The 18,438-nt window shown below is 42.9% G+C and overlaps 1 protein-coding gene across 1 annotated transcript; it reads right to left on the bottom strand.

The window, feature by feature from the left end:
- Positions 1-427: 427 nt before the first annotated feature.
- Positions 428-14,657, bottom strand: ETNPPL (ethanolamine-phosphate phospho-lyase). The gene is made up of 13 exons (XM_035539659.2): positions 14,581-14,657; positions 13,266-13,384; positions 12,954-13,113; positions 12,204-12,278; positions 10,282-10,375; positions 9,168-9,284; positions 7,358-7,440; positions 6,157-6,382; positions 5,111-5,265; positions 4,316-4,405; positions 3,972-4,102; positions 2,878-2,945; positions 428-2,006 (listed from the first exon to the last, which is right to left on the bottom strand). Exons 1-13 carry the CDS (start codon positions 14,646-14,648, stop codon positions 1,875-1,877), a joined length of 1,518 nt encoding a protein of 505 aa, XP_035395552.2. The 5' UTR covers positions 14,649-14,657; the 3' UTR covers positions 428-1,874.
- Positions 14,658-18,438: the final 3,781 nt, after the last annotated feature.

Here is an 18,438-nt window from a genome sequence, read left to right as displayed (position 1 = left end):
TGGCAGCCTTGATTTTGAGCAAAGTGCCATGGAAATGCGCCTTTGGTATGTTGGTACTTGTACTACGTTAGTCCGTCAGTGGTTTATCTAGTTGGAAGAAATTCCTCTACCACCCTTCCAAAGGAGGTTAACTTGGACCTTTGTGCAGATGGAGAGGCCTGTGCCATGGGTCCTGGCGCAGAGCTGGCAGGGCCCGACCCCGTTTGCAGCACAGCCCCGCAAGCAGTGGAGCTGTGGCAGCTGGGATAACCTCCAGCACAGAGGGTGAGAGCTGTGTACAGCAGAGGACCACACAGAGCCTCGGGGAAACACAGCCAAGCCAGCTCTGCTTTGGCATGGAGAGAAGCCCAGGCGAAAACTGAAGTGGTTTTCCTCATCAAGTGGGTGTTACTGAAGAACGAAATTGATTAAAAAAAAACACCGTTGTGGATGATTTCATAATTACAAATAAGAGATTTATTTTTATGGAATTATTCAAGAATCGTGAAATAGAAAATAAGCCAGCTTGAGGATGTTGGATGAAGTTACACTGGAAATATCAATATTAATATAGCAAATTGTGGAAAACATGAAATTAAATAAGGTGCTCAATTTTCAGTCATATTGGTGGTGGTGTTAGCAGCAATTATGAAACAGCAGAACTCAGGGTATGAAAATTGAATACATTTTTTTTTTGTGAAGTACATACTACTTGTAAAGCCCTCAGCCTTTTCCATAACATAGAGTTGTGCATATATTAAAAGAGAAAAGCAGGGCTTGTGCGCTTTCACTGAAATCTAACACCGACAAGGAGGCACAAGTCAGGCTAGAATATCTCCAGCAAAGACAGGCAGTGCCTGCAAAGTGGCTCCATGCATGTTTTATGCAGAGGTCCTCTCATTTTAGTAATCTATCAAATGTTAGCATAGCCATTTATGTGTCAGGATCCAGTGCAACTGGCGTGCAACTCTTCATCACCTCTGACAAAAAGTAACAGAATCGCTACAGAAGGATCAGGCAGTACTTCCTACAGCTTTCAAAACATCTAAAATCCATGGGAATGCAAGCTGGGCTATCCCTGGGAGCCTCGTTTCGGTGCATCTGAAATTATCTATACTGTACTTGCATATTTTGTGGACTTAGAGGGTTCAATATATAAACTTTTGAAAAAAAGAAAAGCTAAAATCTTACTCTATATAAATAGTTCTCTATAAAAGTTGCTTTACCAATAGAAAATTATGATCCATATTCATTTCTTTGAACACAAAGTGAGAATGGCTTGCATGAACATTGTGCCTCTACACACACAGAGGTAGACTCTTGGTAGAGCATCACTTACATTAACAAAGTTACACCAATTTGTATCAGCTGGGAATATGGTCCATAGGACCTAAGATACACAGGAAGATAACAATGATTTCTCTCTCAAGTATTGTTTTGTGAATTCAGCCATTAAAACATGGAAAGTAATTAACATCTCAATATTATATATTGAAATTTAAAATATTGTAAAAATAGCATGTTAAGTTCATCATGTTAAACTTTATAGGATTGGTGATTTGCTTGTATGGTGGTGAAGCAATTCAGACTCTGTGCAATATGAGTAAATCCACAGATTTCACAGAGTTTGTTTACCTATGCCAAGCCTGCAATCAGCACCAAGATATTCACGAATCACTTGCCCATTCTGTCACATGTAGCTTTCAGGCCACATGGTATAGTTCTCATATATCTGAAAATGTATTTTAAAATCCTAATGAAGCTAATAGGTATTTAGTCAATTTAGGGAAGGTAGCACTAGGCTTCTGACAAATCCTAGGAGTCAGACTATTGCACTCTTCATCTCAAAAGCAAATAGAAAACAAATTCAAACTGAAAAAGAAAACTTTCCATCTTCAAGTTATTATTCTTTTACTTGGCACTGAGCATTTTTCAGGGTAAAAACCATTTTCTTGTCTGCAGACAGCTCCATTCATATGGCTGGTGCTTTCATTTGCAGGCTCTGCTTGAGAACTCCCTTCATTAGTCTGAAACACAAATGAAATATCAATGAAGGTGCATGCTTGTCTTTCAACAGGCAGGCATTGAATTTGGTTCCCATTAAGAAGCTCTGCCCGATTCTCCTCTTTCAGAAGCACAACTTCTCACCTTTGAAATAAATTGAACCGAATGTGTACAAATGTATGAAAGAGTTTGTACCCCAAATCTAGATTTATCTGTTATCCAGATAGCCAGTAATCCATACGATCTCTGCTTTGATTATTGTCTCCCTAGACAGCTGAGCTCTTGCCTCTCTGCCATTTGCACCATCACTGGAAAATTTGTGAAGGGTTGCCTCAGTGAGCTTCCCTATAGCACAGTGGATGACATGTATTTTTAAGGGTGTGAGAAATCATATATGATTTGTCCAAAGCCAGTGCTGCAACCTAAGGAGTCCTAATTTGGATGTCAGCCATTCATACTCAAAGATTCCACTACAGTGGAAACTAAATCCTCGGAATGCTCTAAAAATTGGAAATCTTCCAGGCTGAAGGCTTGCTTAGAAAGCCAAATATCCATTGGTAGCACTCAATACCTAGAACTGGTGAAATTCTTGACTGCTTAAGAGCTCACAGTTGTGTGCAGCCCAAGGTCAGGTTGCTTGTATTTGCATATATATAAGGCAGACAAGGCAATGGGCTTGTCTATGAAACGTTCCTTGTTGTAGGTCTGTGTAGGTCAGCTCTTTTTAGATTTGCCCCAGTAACATAATCCTCTCAGGCTCCTTTCAACAGACTAGTTCTGAACTCAGTATCAAGGCACAGAGCCTCTCATGCCACCAAAAATGAGGGTGTCATTTGCTTCACCAAACACCTATATGAATAAGATTGGAAAAAAAAAAAACAAAAAAAAACATACTTTTCTTTTACATTGTGCATTTGCAGATATGTCATTTCCCGTCTTCATTCCAGTTGCCTCTTCAATTTCTAAGAAAAAAATAACAAAAATAACCAGGCGTAAGTAAGCATACAGTCAGTTTAACTGCTAGCTGAAAGAAACAATACCCAATCAACTATTCCTCTGAGCATTTATCCCATGGGAGAGTAACTGAAAAGTAAAGAATACTTCCTAAAACATTTTTCTAAGGAAACATGATTAATGTATCAGGACTGTGGGTGTTTAAATAGCATGAACTTAGCAACTTAGCCAGAGCACAGGTATATAGACCTTATATACCCTATAGATAGACCTTTCAAAGCTGAATCCTGCAGGTTTGTGCTAGGCTAGCTCCAGTTGTTCTAACCTCAGGAGATGGGAGCGTTCAATGTAGAATGAGCTTGGAGAGTCCTTATGTTAATAATATGTTATTAATGATAAATATCCTGATGTTATTTTCCGCTGGACTGGTCCCCAGGTAGAAGATAAATAAAGCCTGAAAACCTTCAGGCTGAATTTGAGTGAGACAGTCATATTCAATGAAGCCAGTTAAGAAAAGAAAGAGAAAAAAAGAAGAAAAGAAAGAGAAAAAAAGAAGAAAAGAAAGAGAAAAAAAGAAGAAAAGAAAGAGAAAAAAAGAAGAAAGAAAGAGAAAAAAAGAAGAAAGAAAGAGAAAAAAAGAAGAAAGAAAGAGAAAAAAAGAAGAAAGAAAGAGAAAAAAAGAAGAAACAGAGCATTATGGAAAGTTTCACCAGTGTCTTTCAGAACTCTGGTGAATTAATTTATTTGCTCCTTAACACATAGCATATGTGACCAGAGATAAATAAGAACACTGAGCCTATGAGAGAAAGAATCAAGAGCAGGACTTTGCCTAAGAAGTTTGGTTGAAGTATATTTGAGGCTTTTAAATTTATTTTGAGTAGGTGGCATTGAGAACAACAATTTGGACAAGGAGAAGGAAACGTAATTGCTTTCTTTTCCTTGCGTGTAATAGCCTGCATTATGGTACTGTGGCTGGTGTTTCTAAAGTGTCATTACAACAAAGACTATTCTTGTGATCATTAAACCATACATACCTGTGAGAAGTACATCAATTTTCTCCACTACATGTTTTGCATTTTCCATAGTGAAACACATTGGTGGTTTAAATTTTAGTACATTTCTGTGTGGTCCATCTGCACTAAGGAGGATTTTCTGCTCTTTCAGCCTGTGGAAAGAGGAAGCAGTTGTGTTAAACACAGATATACAACTATATTGTGCCCTGTCAGACCCTTCGTGCCAAGTTCAACTTTGAAATTTTTCTTTTTTTCTAATACCATGTCATCAGAAGCTACAGAAATTTGAATTGAAATTAATGAGTAACTGCTAGGGAATATTAGGAAGGTTTGATCACTGCATGTAGTCATTAGAAAACATTTACTTGTAAATAAGGTGAAGAGCTTCAGCTGTGGCTGGTGTTCTCTTTTGTTGGTCCTTCACCAGATCTACTCCAACAAACAATCCGACACCCCTGGACAAAGGATAAAACAGAAAAATGAAATCCAGTGTCAGGAACCCAAGCCTTCTGCTCAAATGTAGACCTAACAACTGCACTTCCCTTTCTTGGGGTGCAAGAGGGGAAAGAACAAGAAAGTGATGAGACTTTCTGTTTAGCTATCTTTTGGCACTTGCTACTTCAGATGATCAAGTGAGATAACAGCTAATTCTGAATAAATTTAGCTGGCTCATTAAGGCTACATGGCCAGCTAAGAATATTCTTGCTCTCTTATCCTGTAAGCCTCAAAACAAGGTAATGTGGAAGACAGATAACTGAAAACAAGAATTAAAAATAACAACAATACTAAAAACAAAAAAACTAAGAGAGGTTATCATGGTTCTAACATGAGATGAGGGATACCTACACTAACATCTCCAAATGAAACAGTCCAGAGATTTGAGTGTCTCCATCATCCCAAGAGTGTGCTGGCAACTAGGCTATTGCATGGGGGTGTGCCTTAGCCTTTCTAAGCTACATTTATTCCCCAGCTAAACAGCTGAATAGAAACATTTATTGACAAACATGTTGTTTACAGTATTAGTTTTGGGTAGTCCAGTTTCAAAGAGGTGGAACATAATAATGGCATCCTGTTTCTGGGTTCTCCTCACCCCAGACTTTCTTTTTTTTCCCCTCATCATTTCTTCTCTCTGAAACACTGAAATGCCATAGGGCACCTACCTGATATCTCCCACTAAGGGATGCTTCTCCTTTTGTTCATCCAGCAATTCTAGGAGATAATTTCCTACACGTGTAGCATTTCCTTGGAGATCTTCTTTTTCTATTACCTCCAGTACAGCCAAACCAATTGCACAAGACACTGGGTTGCCTCCAAACTGATAGTAAAGACAATAGGAAAACAACATCCATCAGAAACATTCATCCATGTCTACCCGGGTAGGTTTTGCTTGTCTTCTCCTACTTGGCATGTAGTCAGGAAAGCTTAAAGAGGCAGAGATTTTGTGCTGTGCAGGCTGTGGAGCACAGCTCCCCATGGTTTGGGCAGTGTACTAAAGCCCAAGGGAGGGAGCTCCCTGTTCCTCAGCTTCGGGTTTCAGTAATTCGAAGATTTCACAGCTCAAGTGTTCAAGCTGCTCTCATGGTTCTTAGACTATATATGCAGGCAAAATGCTCCTGTGAAGAGCAGTGGGTGACAAATCTGGTATTTCTTCAACTGCAGGGAGTAGACTCCATTGAAAGAAAAGAGAATTCATGGTAGCTGGGAAGAAGTCTCAGTCACAGGAGCAGAAAAGAGGATTTAACAAGAAAGCTGCTCCTCTGTGGCATGCATGTCACTCAAATGTTTCCTTGGTAAAGGGTCACTGTTTTGTTAGGTGACGACTGCACAGCAAGGTCTGCCAGGGCATGAACCCCACCTGCATAGCACCCGTTGCTGAGCCTATCCTAGAAAATGAAGTGTTACATGGTCAGCATTTCAGAGGGGAGCTAGGGAGAGGGAGGAGTAAGGAAGCGTTTATCTATATGGCTATGAGATGAGGTGCATGACTTGCCAGAGTCCTGCTGGTCCATTTTAAGATATACCACCTGGTAGAGAGCATATTTCAAAGCCTCTCCACTTGTTTGTAGATATTAGCTTGTGACTGACTTGAGCTCTTAGCAATATGATGCAGTGATGGATGCAGATGTTATGTGAATCGCCTGAACAACTGGTAACTGCCAAATGTAAACAAACAAAAAAAAGGACAAACCTGCATGTACAAACTTACAGTATTGAAATACTCCAAACCAGAGGCACCAAAACTTTCAGCAATTTCCCTTGTTGTGACCACACAAGACATAGGATGGCCATTGCCAATGGGTTTTCCCATGGTGACAATGTCAGGCACAAAGTCTTCACCTTGCAGTTGAAAAGCCCAGAAATGCTTCCCAACTCTGCCAAAGCCAACCTGGACCTCATCAGCTATGAATATACCTCCTGCTGCACGCACATACCTGGAAACAAATAGAATAGCTTGAGTGACTAACTTCGCCGACTGGTCTTGAGTCTAGGACAAGGATGTTGGTAGTACAGAAAATCTCCAGTGTGAAACCAGTTTAGACAATAAAAAAAAGAAAGAACGTGGCTGTTGAAACACAACTTGGTATGGAACTTCAGTGCTGCTGCTCTAACAACCATGCTCAGAGACTGCATAAGTGGCTAAACCCCCTGGCATACATCCCAGCAGTCTGCTTAAGAAGAGGTTGGTTCTTCCTCTCTTATTCCAAAGACTGCTGCCAGGACTCTGTTTTCAGGAATAGTCAGACCTGTGAATCCTGAGTGACTCAGCTTGAGTTTATCCTTTGTCATGGTACTTGAGCACTACAAGTACTGCAAGTACTACTTGAGTCCTTCATTGACCGGGCTCTTACTCAGGCCCTAATAAACCTATAGTTCATTTATCAAATTTCTGACAGATATCAACAGCTACTTTTTCTAGCTGTATTTAAATGACTCCATTCAAGCCAATTGTTTTGCTTTTAGTGCGACAAAACAGAGCTGGGTTGTGTAACAGAGATTGGAAACTTATCAAGCAGAGCTGTAGCTATTTCAGTTGAAAAAATATTAATTGACTAAATGTTAACAAAAAATGTCTAGTATTTTGATGCAAAATAGAAGTACTGTAATTTTACTGCAGGGCTACCTCTCTGATGGTTCAACTTCATCTTCCATCATATTTATGGCCTGAAGATTAAAGATAGAAAAGGAAAGACAATTATCCAGCTAAAAATAATTAGTCAGCTGATGTTCCATAAAAAATAGAAGTGAAATCATACTTTTCAAAAAGTAGGAAGAAATCACAGATAACCAAGAGCAAGAGAGGAAGATAGTTGATTTGATTGGATCAGCCTATAGTGAAAAATGTTTTTTTTTTTTTCTTTTTTCTCCAGTTAATTTTCAGCTATGCCCGTTCAAAGTGATGTACGTACTCTGCCACTTTCTGGAAATAGCCCACAGGTGGAATTACTTGGCCTCCACAACTCTGCATGGATTCAGCTATGAAAGCAGCAATCTACAAAAAACAAACTGAGGTAAGAGCTATGTTCATCTGCCTGGCCTTTGCACAAACATCTAACAGTCTAGAAATAAATGTTTAAATGTGTGCCCAAATTTAATCACACAATGCTTTTGACATCTGAGGGTTCTTGAGGAGCTATGGCTAGAGAATTTTTTCATTTTTTTAAATTGGGGATGCCCAAATTTGCAGTAGCCAGGGCCACCTTTGTAACCTGATGGGAATACAAGGACCTCCATTAACCCCCAGTCCTACAGCCATTAAAGTTGAAGACACTGGTGTCAGCGGACAGGCTCCTGGGAGCTCTGTAAATTTATTAACAGATTTCCATTTACAGGAGACGTACCACTGTTTGCCATTTTCTCCAAGAGACAAATAAAACTTGCTTAATGTCAGGACTCTCCAGTAAGAGGTATATATGGTGATCAGCTTAATTGTTCAATCTTTTAACACCAGGTAGAGTTGGGTAGAAGCTGAACTATAAGATGACCTGAGGCTATGCTTTGGGCACCCCTGCCTAATGAAAATAACTAAAGAAGTGAAATATCAGCATGAGGCACTTGACATAAGAGGAGAAAAATTCTATAGGTGAAATAATTCCAGTTGCTAGGAATGAAAAAGAAAGTTATTTCAAGTCAGGAAGGGCAAAAGCAGCGGATCAGACACACTGGAACATCAAAATTCATTTCTTGTCAACATGTCTATGCAGCAGAGATACAATATTACCCCAAAGTCTCAGCATAAGTCTGTTATTTAAGGGATTGCATCCCCACACCACTTGTGAACCCCTCCCCGAGCATCAAGAAGTCTCTCTGGGCTGGTGCAGTCTTCCTGGAAACAAGGCCGAGCAGTAACGTGTAAAGAACCATACACTATATTTGAAGAGGCATGCTACGGCCAAAGAGTACGAAGCTTCCCATAGCATGTGAGGCTTAGCCTTTAGCACAACTTGTCCTGCCACAGGTCTATGTCACCAAAACCTAAGAAATATGCAAAAGAAAGGAAACAAGGGAAGAAAAAAAACACAAAACAAAACTATCCGTTAGTAGAGGATAAAAAAAAAGTTGATGAAGAAATTAAAAGAAGAGTGATACAAGTCCATTGGACTAGAAGGGAACATGTTGTTTCAATCTCCACAGAATGTGGGGCTTTGAATCAAGCCCTACGTATCTCTAAATGCTTGTGCCATCATACAAAATATTAACACACATTGTAAGTAAACCTGTTTAGAAAGGATCTGTTTTTATCAAGGTCATGTTGTATATTATTGAAAGGTTCATCTTTTCAGATGACTCCAAAGTTATCTTAAGCTACCGGAATCAGAAATGTAGTATCAAGATTTTATCTATCTTTTTCTCCATATTTTCTCCATTCATAGAGACTTTTATATATTGCTAAAACTTGTGTTGTGTTCTCAGCTGACCTCAAAGCTTGCCTGTGCCCTAAGATATTTAGAGTCTACTGGTGCAATGCATAAAATAGAGAATTAAACTGTTTTGGTTGTATCTGCTCATTTACAAATGTATAATTGATCCTTTCACTGATACCTAGAAAAATTATGATAAGGTTGAAAAATGGCACATTTTGAAGACAGAACACATCACAGGAAAATGAAAGGCAAGCAAGGGAAACTAAGTAGAGAAACATGTCCTTAGTTTCCTGTTTCATGCTTCCATTTTACTCTTAAATGAAGCTTCAGCATTTCTAGAGCATGAGACACATACCTTGCGTCCATTCTTCTGTGTTTCTTCAATAATCTTTTTCACCTCTTCAGCATAAGCACTTGCTGGATCTGGGTGGTCTTCCCTATATTTCCCTCTGTAGATATCTGGAGAAGGAGCCTGAGAAGACCAATTAAAAAATATATTATTATTATTTTTTAAAGGCAATCCTTCTGTGAAACATTTACTCTGTTTCTTTTCATTGCTCCAAGTTTTTCTAACAGGGTACAGTTCTGTCTTTCCACATAGATACATAACAGCAGTTAGCACAATCTCAATTTCTGCATGGAATTGCACAAAAATATGTACAGCAGCCTAAACTCAAAGCCAGCCCTGTGATGTGTTCAGCATTACTGGACGAAAATGTTGAAAGAGCCATCTACCTCATCCACCTCTTCAAGCCCATTCCTCCTCTCCCCTAAGAGATAATACTGAGTCCTCATCTGTCAACTTATTTCAGTTTCTTGCAGGAATTTCCCTTCCTGCAACTGGAAAACTGGGTTTTCCAGTCTGGCACTTGATTTCCAGCATCCTAATCACAGTAAGAATCTGTATGACCTTCAAGCCTCCACAAACAATGTTGGAAGAAGTTCAGTAAATAAAGGAATGGGAGCATTATAAAGAGTTCGGAAAGACCTGTGAGCAGTTTGGTGTGCTCCTCTGAGCTGAGAGTGATTTTTGTCATTGTAAGATATACAAGATCAGGCTGGAAATCAAACGGTAGCTTGTTCAGGTGAATATCCATGAGCTCTATACCCAGAACTGTGTGCACATGGGCTCTGCCTTTCCAGTTTTTTGAAGTAGACTTAAAAGTCCTGCATATCTTTAGCCAAATTAACACAACAGACATTGGCTACCTTCCTCAAACTGCGTATCTGTACAGTGCAATGACTCTGAAAACTTGTAGTGTACTACTAAATGAATTCAGCCTTGTAAATGAGGACTCTCGTTGAAATCCAAAAGCAAACAATTTTGCTGTATTAAGTCCACTGACACTCAAGTGGATGTACGCTGGCATCAGCAAAGCAGAATGAAAGTATATTTACACCAGAAGTAGCTAATTGAATATACCGCATAATAGGCATAACTATGACAAAAAAAAAAAAAGCTCACTTACCACATGCACAAACTCCTTCTTGCTGTCCTTTCCCAGCTGATTAAATTTATAGGGACTGATGTCAATCAGAGATGTAACATGGCCATGGTAAGCACTGCATGAGTGTTAAATATTGAAGTCACCAAATTTATAGAAGAGCTAAATTTACCATTTTGCTTATAAATAAACCAGAATACGAGGCTGTATCTATAACACAGTAGCACTGTTTGTGACGGGATCGTAGTTTAATTCTCTCAGTCTTTCTCTCAAAGGCAATGTGAAATGTGCTGTTGGCTTTAATTCACTAGCAAGACTGGAACCAGGGGTGACCTTTTGTTCTTGCATAAACTCAGATGCCAGCGTGAGGACAGAGCAGGTGATGTCCCCTGGATGGCACCACCTCTGAAGTGGCTGCTCTGGCCAGTTACAAACAGCAGTGCAGGGTGGGTCCAGCTGCCTCATGGCCACCCTGCAAGCCCTGCTCTGGCCAGCCCAAGCTTTGTAAGCTAGGCCCTAACACCACTGCAAAGACTCTCAAGAGTCTGCATTACAACAGAGGTTGCGGCCCTTATACAGCAGCAGCACACCCCTACGTGCCCTGAAGGCTCGACTGTTTGGCCAAAGCCAGTCATGGGATAAGGGTGAACAGTGTTTGAATATAAACGCTTTGTAAGTATGCTGAAGACGGTTACTATTGAGGCCAATTTGATCTAGAAATGAGGAAGCACAGCCTTTTGAACCTAAAGCAGCTTAATTCAGGGAATAAACACTTTCATTCAGCCATAAACTTAAAGCAGAGGGAACTGCAACCAAAAACAAAGACAAGTCACAATCAAACAGCAGCAGACATGTTGGGTAAAGAGAATACTTTTGCCTTCCTTTCTCTTCTTAACTCCTTTCTGTCAGTCCGACAGACTGCCAATGGGGGCAAAGAAAAGACAGAAAACCCACCCTGACCAGGGCCACAGCTATAACAAAACCCCACCGAGCCTTGGAAACTGGGGGCCTGAGGTGTTCGGGCAGGCAAGACTTTGCAGTCAAGCAGAGTGACTGAGCCAGCTCCATCATCAGCTTCTCCTGACTGAAACTACTTTAAGGGCTCCAAATTGTGTCCCTGTGGGTCAAGGAGGGCTAACAGGGATCTGGCTACAGCTGAGTCAAACAAGCTCTGTGCCTTTCAGTCACAGATGTGCTCCTACGGTTGCTCTGGCTGGATTTTCTGATTGTGACCTGAGGAAAAGATCCAGCCCAACAGCAGTGTAACCAATGCTACAGTTGCACCCAGGCAAGGGAGACCCAGAGACTTGGTCAAGAACATTCCTCAGGAGTGACAGCCCTTTCAGTTCCTCCTGATTTTGGAGCTGCTCAGTTTTGTGTGTGTGCTCCTGTGCTCAATGGAGGAGAGCTGAGCATTGGTGCAGCCGGGAATCAACACCATTCGCAGAGCTCCAAGGTCATCCTTCTTGAACACTGAATGCTTATTTATTTAGAACCATGGAATCATAGCACCAAAGACTCATTTAGGTTGGAAAAGACCTTCAAGATCCTCAAGTCCAAAATGAAGCATTTCCAGAAGAGTATCACAAACAGAAAGCCCTTTTCCAGAACAGCCCAGTGGCTAGACCACTCAGTGATGTTTCAAACTAATGTTCCTGTCTCTGGCATGAATTGCTTTGTCATTCTCAGTGGGAAACACCCTGTAACAGGTGACTGACCTTCTGGGGTGACCGACAATCTCTGTTTTTCACAAATCTTCAGAACTCGTGTTTATCCAAATGTGAAAAAGGGAAACTTATTTCCTGACCTCTTCTACCATGAAAGCAACAAAGCCTTTCTTTCAGCAGGCAGTACAGTACAAACAGCAGGGGGTTGCTGCACAGCCACTTCTGAAGTAATTGCAGGAGTTGCTGGCTGCATTTACACAAGCTGCTTTATGTACTTACTTTTCAAGGGTGATCACATCTTGGTGTCCGTGGTACTGCCGGGCCAGTCGTAAAGCCAGATCATTTGCTTCAGAGCTGCACCACAGCAGATATATCCACAAAAACAGTGAGGAAGGGCTTCCAATTAAAATCTATGCTAACAGAAGAGGAGGCAGGGGACACAGCAGGCTCTTTTTCTATACAGATTACAATGCTAAGGTTGTGACTGTAAATGTCACATAAGAGGACGAGGAAAAAAACAGCCCTTTGTACAAACAGCAAACAAAGAGATGCTTTATTTCCCTCTCCCAGTTTGTTTGTGGACATTTACCTTCTGTAGGCACAAATGAGACCACATCGCAGAGCAGCGATCAGCTGAAAGCACAACACAGCCACAAAACCCCCCAAAAGTGTCAGAGAGTGCTGGCCCTGTCTCCCCCCTCCATGATAGCTCCATCCTCCCCAGCCATCAGGCAGCAGAGGACACAAGTCTGCTCCTGCTACGGAGACCCAAACTTCCAGCCTGGCCCTCAGCCCCTCTGCTCCCATTGCCTGATATTCTGCAGAGCAGTCTCATGCCTTGGCTCTCTTGCACCGAGCCATCATATCAAATATGACAGCTGCAGAGACAAAGTATCCTGCAATCAATCAGTACTGGAAATATTTCTGTTGCTTATTACTAAGTCCTACTTTAACAAATTCTTAGTTCTGAGTGTCCGTCTTGAACAGGGAGAAAATAGTCTTAATGAAAAAATAACTAAGCAGACATACCCAGAGTTAACAAAATAGCACACTGAGAGTTTCTCTGGCAGGGTAGCCGTAAGACGCTGAGCGTACTGAACGAGGTTGTCATGCAGGAACCGGGAGTTTGTATTGAGCAGTTCCATCTGTTTTGTTGCAGCCTTTATCACATATGGATGGCTGTGGCCAACTAAAGAAGAAAATGGTATTACTCGCAAACAGTCTGCTATTGAACCACACAAGGAAGCCATGTGACCCTGTCATCATCACTTGAAAGACGTGCATTACAATTCCTATTAGAAATGAAGCAGCAGAAGCAGTCTTACAAGATAAACTGCTTACCATGTGCAACATTGTTGATACAGTCTAAGTATTTTTCTCCAGTCTCATCAAACATATATTGGCCCTGAGCACGCACTATCTTCAGAGGGTCCTTGGCAAAGAAAACTTTGCAGGAAGGCCTAAAAATGTATAAAATAACACCGTTTTAGTTTTCTGAGTCGTTCCCCCTCCTTTGAGCTCTTTTGGTGACAGCTGCCTCCATCTGCAGAGGGGTGGTGAGATGGGGCTGACGAATGCCCCCCCCGGCACAGCAGGACAGCAGTAGTCCTGGGTAAGGGCACCCTCAATCCTTGACCCTGTCTGGAAGGGGCTCCGTGCGAGCATGGGGACTGCAAGTCCTTCCAGGTCCTTACACGTCCCACTGCATTTGTAGGCTGTAGCTCTGGTTGTTTACATCTCTCATGGACATGTATAGCCAGTTAGCTCTCTGGGAATAAAGCTAGGTGGTTAAGAGCTGTTTTATGCTATAGCCAAAAAGTCATTACGCAAGGGCTGACTGTACTGCACAGAGGTCATGTTCAAGAACAAAATGCTAATGCCTCGTAGGCTTTATTTTCAGAGGTGCTGAGCATGCACCTAAAATCTCGGTGTTTCTTCCTGACTGCTTTGAATAACATCTTTAAAAGCAGCTTTTTGTAAGCACTTAATTCATGCTGGCTTCCAGCAAAACTCAGGTTCCATGTGACATTATCCAAAGCCCTCTTTAAACTCTCTCTCCCTCCCCTTTTTTTCTCTCTTGGAGAACACGCCAGCTGTGTAATTATGTTGAATGATATTGCTGAGCAGAGGGAAAGCATTCTAAACTTTCAGAAAGGGTTATGTGGTCTCAGATAAACACGGCTGTTTCCAGGTAACTCAGTGCTACGAAATGCATCCCCTCAGTTGGGTGCACTGTGATCACCAACTTGTAAAGCCCAGAGGCAACTCCTGGAAAGTGAAGTCATCCACTCTCTTTCCTTCTCAAAGCTTATAGTCCTGCTGCACACATCTTTTTCTGATGCCTCTGGCTACTCCTCTGCTCCACTTTAAAGAAGCACACCTCGTCATCATCACTTGGGGCTGTTTCTTGACTACACTTCGCTCTTCTGCTAGGTCAGCTCTTTCTGCAGGTCTTTTTCTCTTTGCCCTACACAGCCCAGTGTAACGCGGGCAAGATTCCCTTAGCATCGAACTGGCCCCTATAGAGAAGCCAGTGTGACACGAGCTTCGTGAACGCATCTGGGCTCTGGCTGAGCCTGCAGTGGGTGGCTCAGCTCCTGCAGGATGAGGTCCCACCACCCTCACCGTGCTCCCCACCCACCCCTGCCGCCCCTACCCGATGTGCTTCCTCCGCAGGGCGAGGGTCTCTGCCTTGCTGTAGCGCTCCTCCATCCCGCCCGGCATGGCACAGAACAGCACGGCTCAGCTGGGATCCCCGCCTCTTATCCCAGCGCTGGTGCTACCAAACCCCTCCTCCTCCCTCCCTCTCTCCTCCCTCCATCCCTCACTCGCTGTCCCTCGTTCCAGCTCCTAAATCACAGATGCCGTGGTGGGGGACCCCAGGGGCTTGGTTCAAGTAAGGCTAGGGCTGTAACAGTGTCTTCACAGCTCGGCTCCCTGTCTCCCAGGATCTGTTCGTGAGTGTGTACCTCTATACAGTATCCACATATCTATTCCCAAAAAGCAGGGTGAATTAGTGAGAGCTACATTTTTTGCTATGTTTTTCTGTCCGTGGGTATAACAGGGCTGTAGCCCCAGCGCTGTGATGCACTGGCATGTCCTATTTCAGTGCAGGCAGGAGCTACCTGCAATTAGTCCCATGACCTCCTGTGAACTGTAGTGCTGTGGTTAAATCACAGACATGAGTCGGCTCAAGGAGGCATTTCTTCATGGATACCCTTGGTGACCCTTTCATGGGATGTCAAACACCCCAGGAAAAGCAGGCACTGACGTTAAGAGGCATTGCCTTTGCAGACAGCAAGGCATGCTGCCAGCCCAGCACCTCGGCTTCTCCTCCCCTCTGCCACAGGTGCACCCACTCCTCCCTGAGCTGCATGGGCAAAATGTGTACCCACGTCCCACTGTACCCCAGCTGCAGCTCATCTGTGCCACCTGCAGCACTGAGCCTGCATGATTTCTCAGGGCACATATGCAAATCCAAACAAGTTCATGAGCTGAGGACACTTGTCTTTTCTAGTACCCAGTTAGTCATTCCAATTTTTTTCAGGTGAAGAAGCACACCTCCTTATTTTTGTGCCAAATAAGCCACCTTTCTTTCAGCTTCTCTAGTCGAGCACCAGCATTCCTTTTCCTACAGGCATTTTTTCTGAGCCCTGTGTTCTTCAGACCACGTCGGTTTTGAAGCTCCACAGCTTTCACATCCTTGCTTCATCAGAATCCTGGTATCACCAGCCGGCAGCACAGAGGTGCAGCAGAGACTAACTGAGGGGGCTTCTCAAGAAGAGAACAGGCACTTAGAGCTGATGGTGCCCAAGTCGAGCCTGGACTAGAGCCCGTCAGGAGGGCTGTAACACTTTTCTGTTTTGCCTACACCTCTGGAAGCTGGGAAATGAGAAGTAGCACAGGGTAGTTGCAGTTCAAGTTATATACATTATACACTGTACTTAACTGCAATCCCTTTGTACAGATAATGCACAGAAGAGCAAGAGCCCAGGCATCATTTCCCTGTTTTCCCCTGTTTCCCTGTTGACTGTTGACAGCATGCAGTCTGTGAGTCAGAAGGCATTTAAGGACAGACGAGCCTCCTGCACCCGGTGTGTCCCTGCCCTCTGTTGGTGCTGCGAACAGGCTTGTCCCTCTTCCAGGGCTGCTGGAAATGCTAACGCTGAAAAACTTCTGCTGTTTACACCATCCTGCCCAGTCCTGCTCTCTCAGAAACCCTGGACCACAGAGAGATATAAGGGATATACAAGCTACTGTGCTTCTGCTCCTTTATAAAGAGACATCAGCAGCCAGTCCGGCTTATACCAGGACTTTTTGTTCCAGATTTAGCAAAACAAAGCTTGTTCATAATACTGAACTTCACTGGGAAAGTTCAGAGTGGTATGTGAAATAACTTGTTAGGAGGCAGGCTGCTCCTCTGTTCCTTGAGTCATGGGATGGGACTTAAATCAGGAAAAATGTCCTTCCCTTTTGACTCATGGGTTTTGAACATTCTTTTGATATTATCAGCAGGAACAAGCCTGCCAAGGCTCACGTGTAGAGCAGAGGAGGAGGTCTTTTCCCCCCAGTTAGCAGAGAGAGACCCAGCCTGAGACACAGGACTTTCCGGCACCTTGTCACTTGTTTTTTTTGTTCCTCTTCCACTCCTTCTGCCTTCCATCATGATGCTGTGAAGTAAATAATAGCAGCTATTTCTCCATGATATAGAGAATTACTGCTCTCTGAAAATCTTAATTCATTTTTTTCCTGTCTCCCTATATGGTGGATGAACACAAGTAAATGTTACTACGATCAATTACAAGGCAGTAAGTGCCTTCCACCCATCTGTGTTGAAGGAGTTAGCGTACCTCTGAAAATCAACATGCCGCTGTTGCGTCCTGAGAAGCAAACTCATTACAGCTGTTCACCTTACCGAGCTTCACAGCAGCATAGCTTTTCAGAGCCATGTCCACACTTGCTGGCTCCTGAATAATTTTTGTAGAGAATTGTTTCAGTGCTGAATGTGCCAGTAGTGTTTGCAGTTCCAGATTTTTTAAGGCAAATTTATTGACACAAGCTAATGGACCGACCAATGTACCTATCTGGACTTCCGTAAGGCCTCTGACATGAGCCCACACAACAGCCTTATTTCTAAATTGGAGAGCTATTGATTTGAAGGGTGGACCATTTGGTGCAGTCAATACAACAGAAGGAAGGGATGCCATCCAAAGGAACCTGGACAGGCTTGAGAAGTGGGCCCAATGTGAACCTAATGAGGTTCAACAAGTCTAAACGCAAGGTACTGCACCTGGGTCAGGGCAATCCCAGACATGAGCACAGACTGGGAGAAGAACCCATTGAAAGCAGCCCTGCAGAGAAGGACTTGGGGGATCTAGTGAACAAAAAGCTCGACATGAGCCAGCAGTGCATGCTTGCAGCCCAGAAGGCCAGTTGCGTCCTGGGCTGCACTAACAGAGGGGTGGGCAACAGGTGGAGAGAGGTGATTGTCCCCCTCTGCTCTGCCCTTGTGAGGCCCCACCTGGAATGCTGTGTCCAGGGCTGGGGAGAGCTGGGGATGTTCAGCATGGAGAAGGCTCCGGGGAGGGGCTTTAAACTAAAAGAGCGGGGATTTAGATTACAGGTTATGAGGAAATTCTTGACTATGAGGGTGGTGAGGCACTGGAACAGGTTGCCCAGAGAAGCTGTGGATGCCTCATCCCTGGAAATGTTCAAGGGCAGGCTGGATGGGGCTTTGGGCAACGTGATCTAGTGGGTGGCATCTCTGTCCATGGCAGGGGGGTTGGAACGAGATGGTCTTTGAGGTCCCTTCCAACCCAAACCATTCTATGATATGATATGATAATAGTGAGAGGGTTTTTGTTGTTGTTTTTTTTTTTTTGTTTTCCTCATATCTATGTATTTTATCTTAACCAGATAAGATTACTTCACAACAATTACTTTGCCACAAAGAGGAGAGTTCCTACAAGTGCACAAAAAGATGCTGGGTACTTGTTATTCCAGCCAGACAAAAGGTAATGCCAGAAAGAGCTCATGACTGCTTTGTTTAGGTGTGGGTACTTGGAAAACTCATTCAAGGTGTAATTTGTACATACAAAAATAGTAGGAATATTTATTGGTTATTGAACATTACATCTTGACGTATATACGTCAAAACCTGAGTCTTAGTTGATGTGACAGGAGCTCTGACCACCTTTGACCTCAGACACAAATTAAAGCACATTGAGTCCAACCATACTGGCAGAACATGATCTCTCGGAGCAGGTTTTGTACGGTATTTTCCTAAAAATACAGTCCATATATTTATTTGTATGCTTAGATAAATGCATATATATGTACACACATAAACAGAGAATCCAAGTTCTGAGTTTTGAGCAAACATTTAGAAGCACTGCAGCCAGGAAAAGGGAGAGAGAGGAGAACATTCTGTGAGTGCTCAGACTGGGAACCAGCAGAACTCGACAAAAAAGTAGATGAGTTAGTAACCCTGGGAAGACAGACTGACTGTGGGAAC

Source organism: Cygnus atratus, chromosome 4 (genome assembly GCF_013377495.2).
Source record: "Cygnus atratus isolate AKBS03 ecotype Queensland, Australia chromosome 4, CAtr_DNAZoo_HiC_assembly, whole genome shotgun sequence".
NCBI classification, from domain to species: domain Eukaryota; kingdom Metazoa; phylum Chordata; class Aves; order Anseriformes; family Anatidae; genus Cygnus; species Cygnus atratus.
This window is presented reverse-complemented; position numbering and strand designations above follow the sequence as displayed.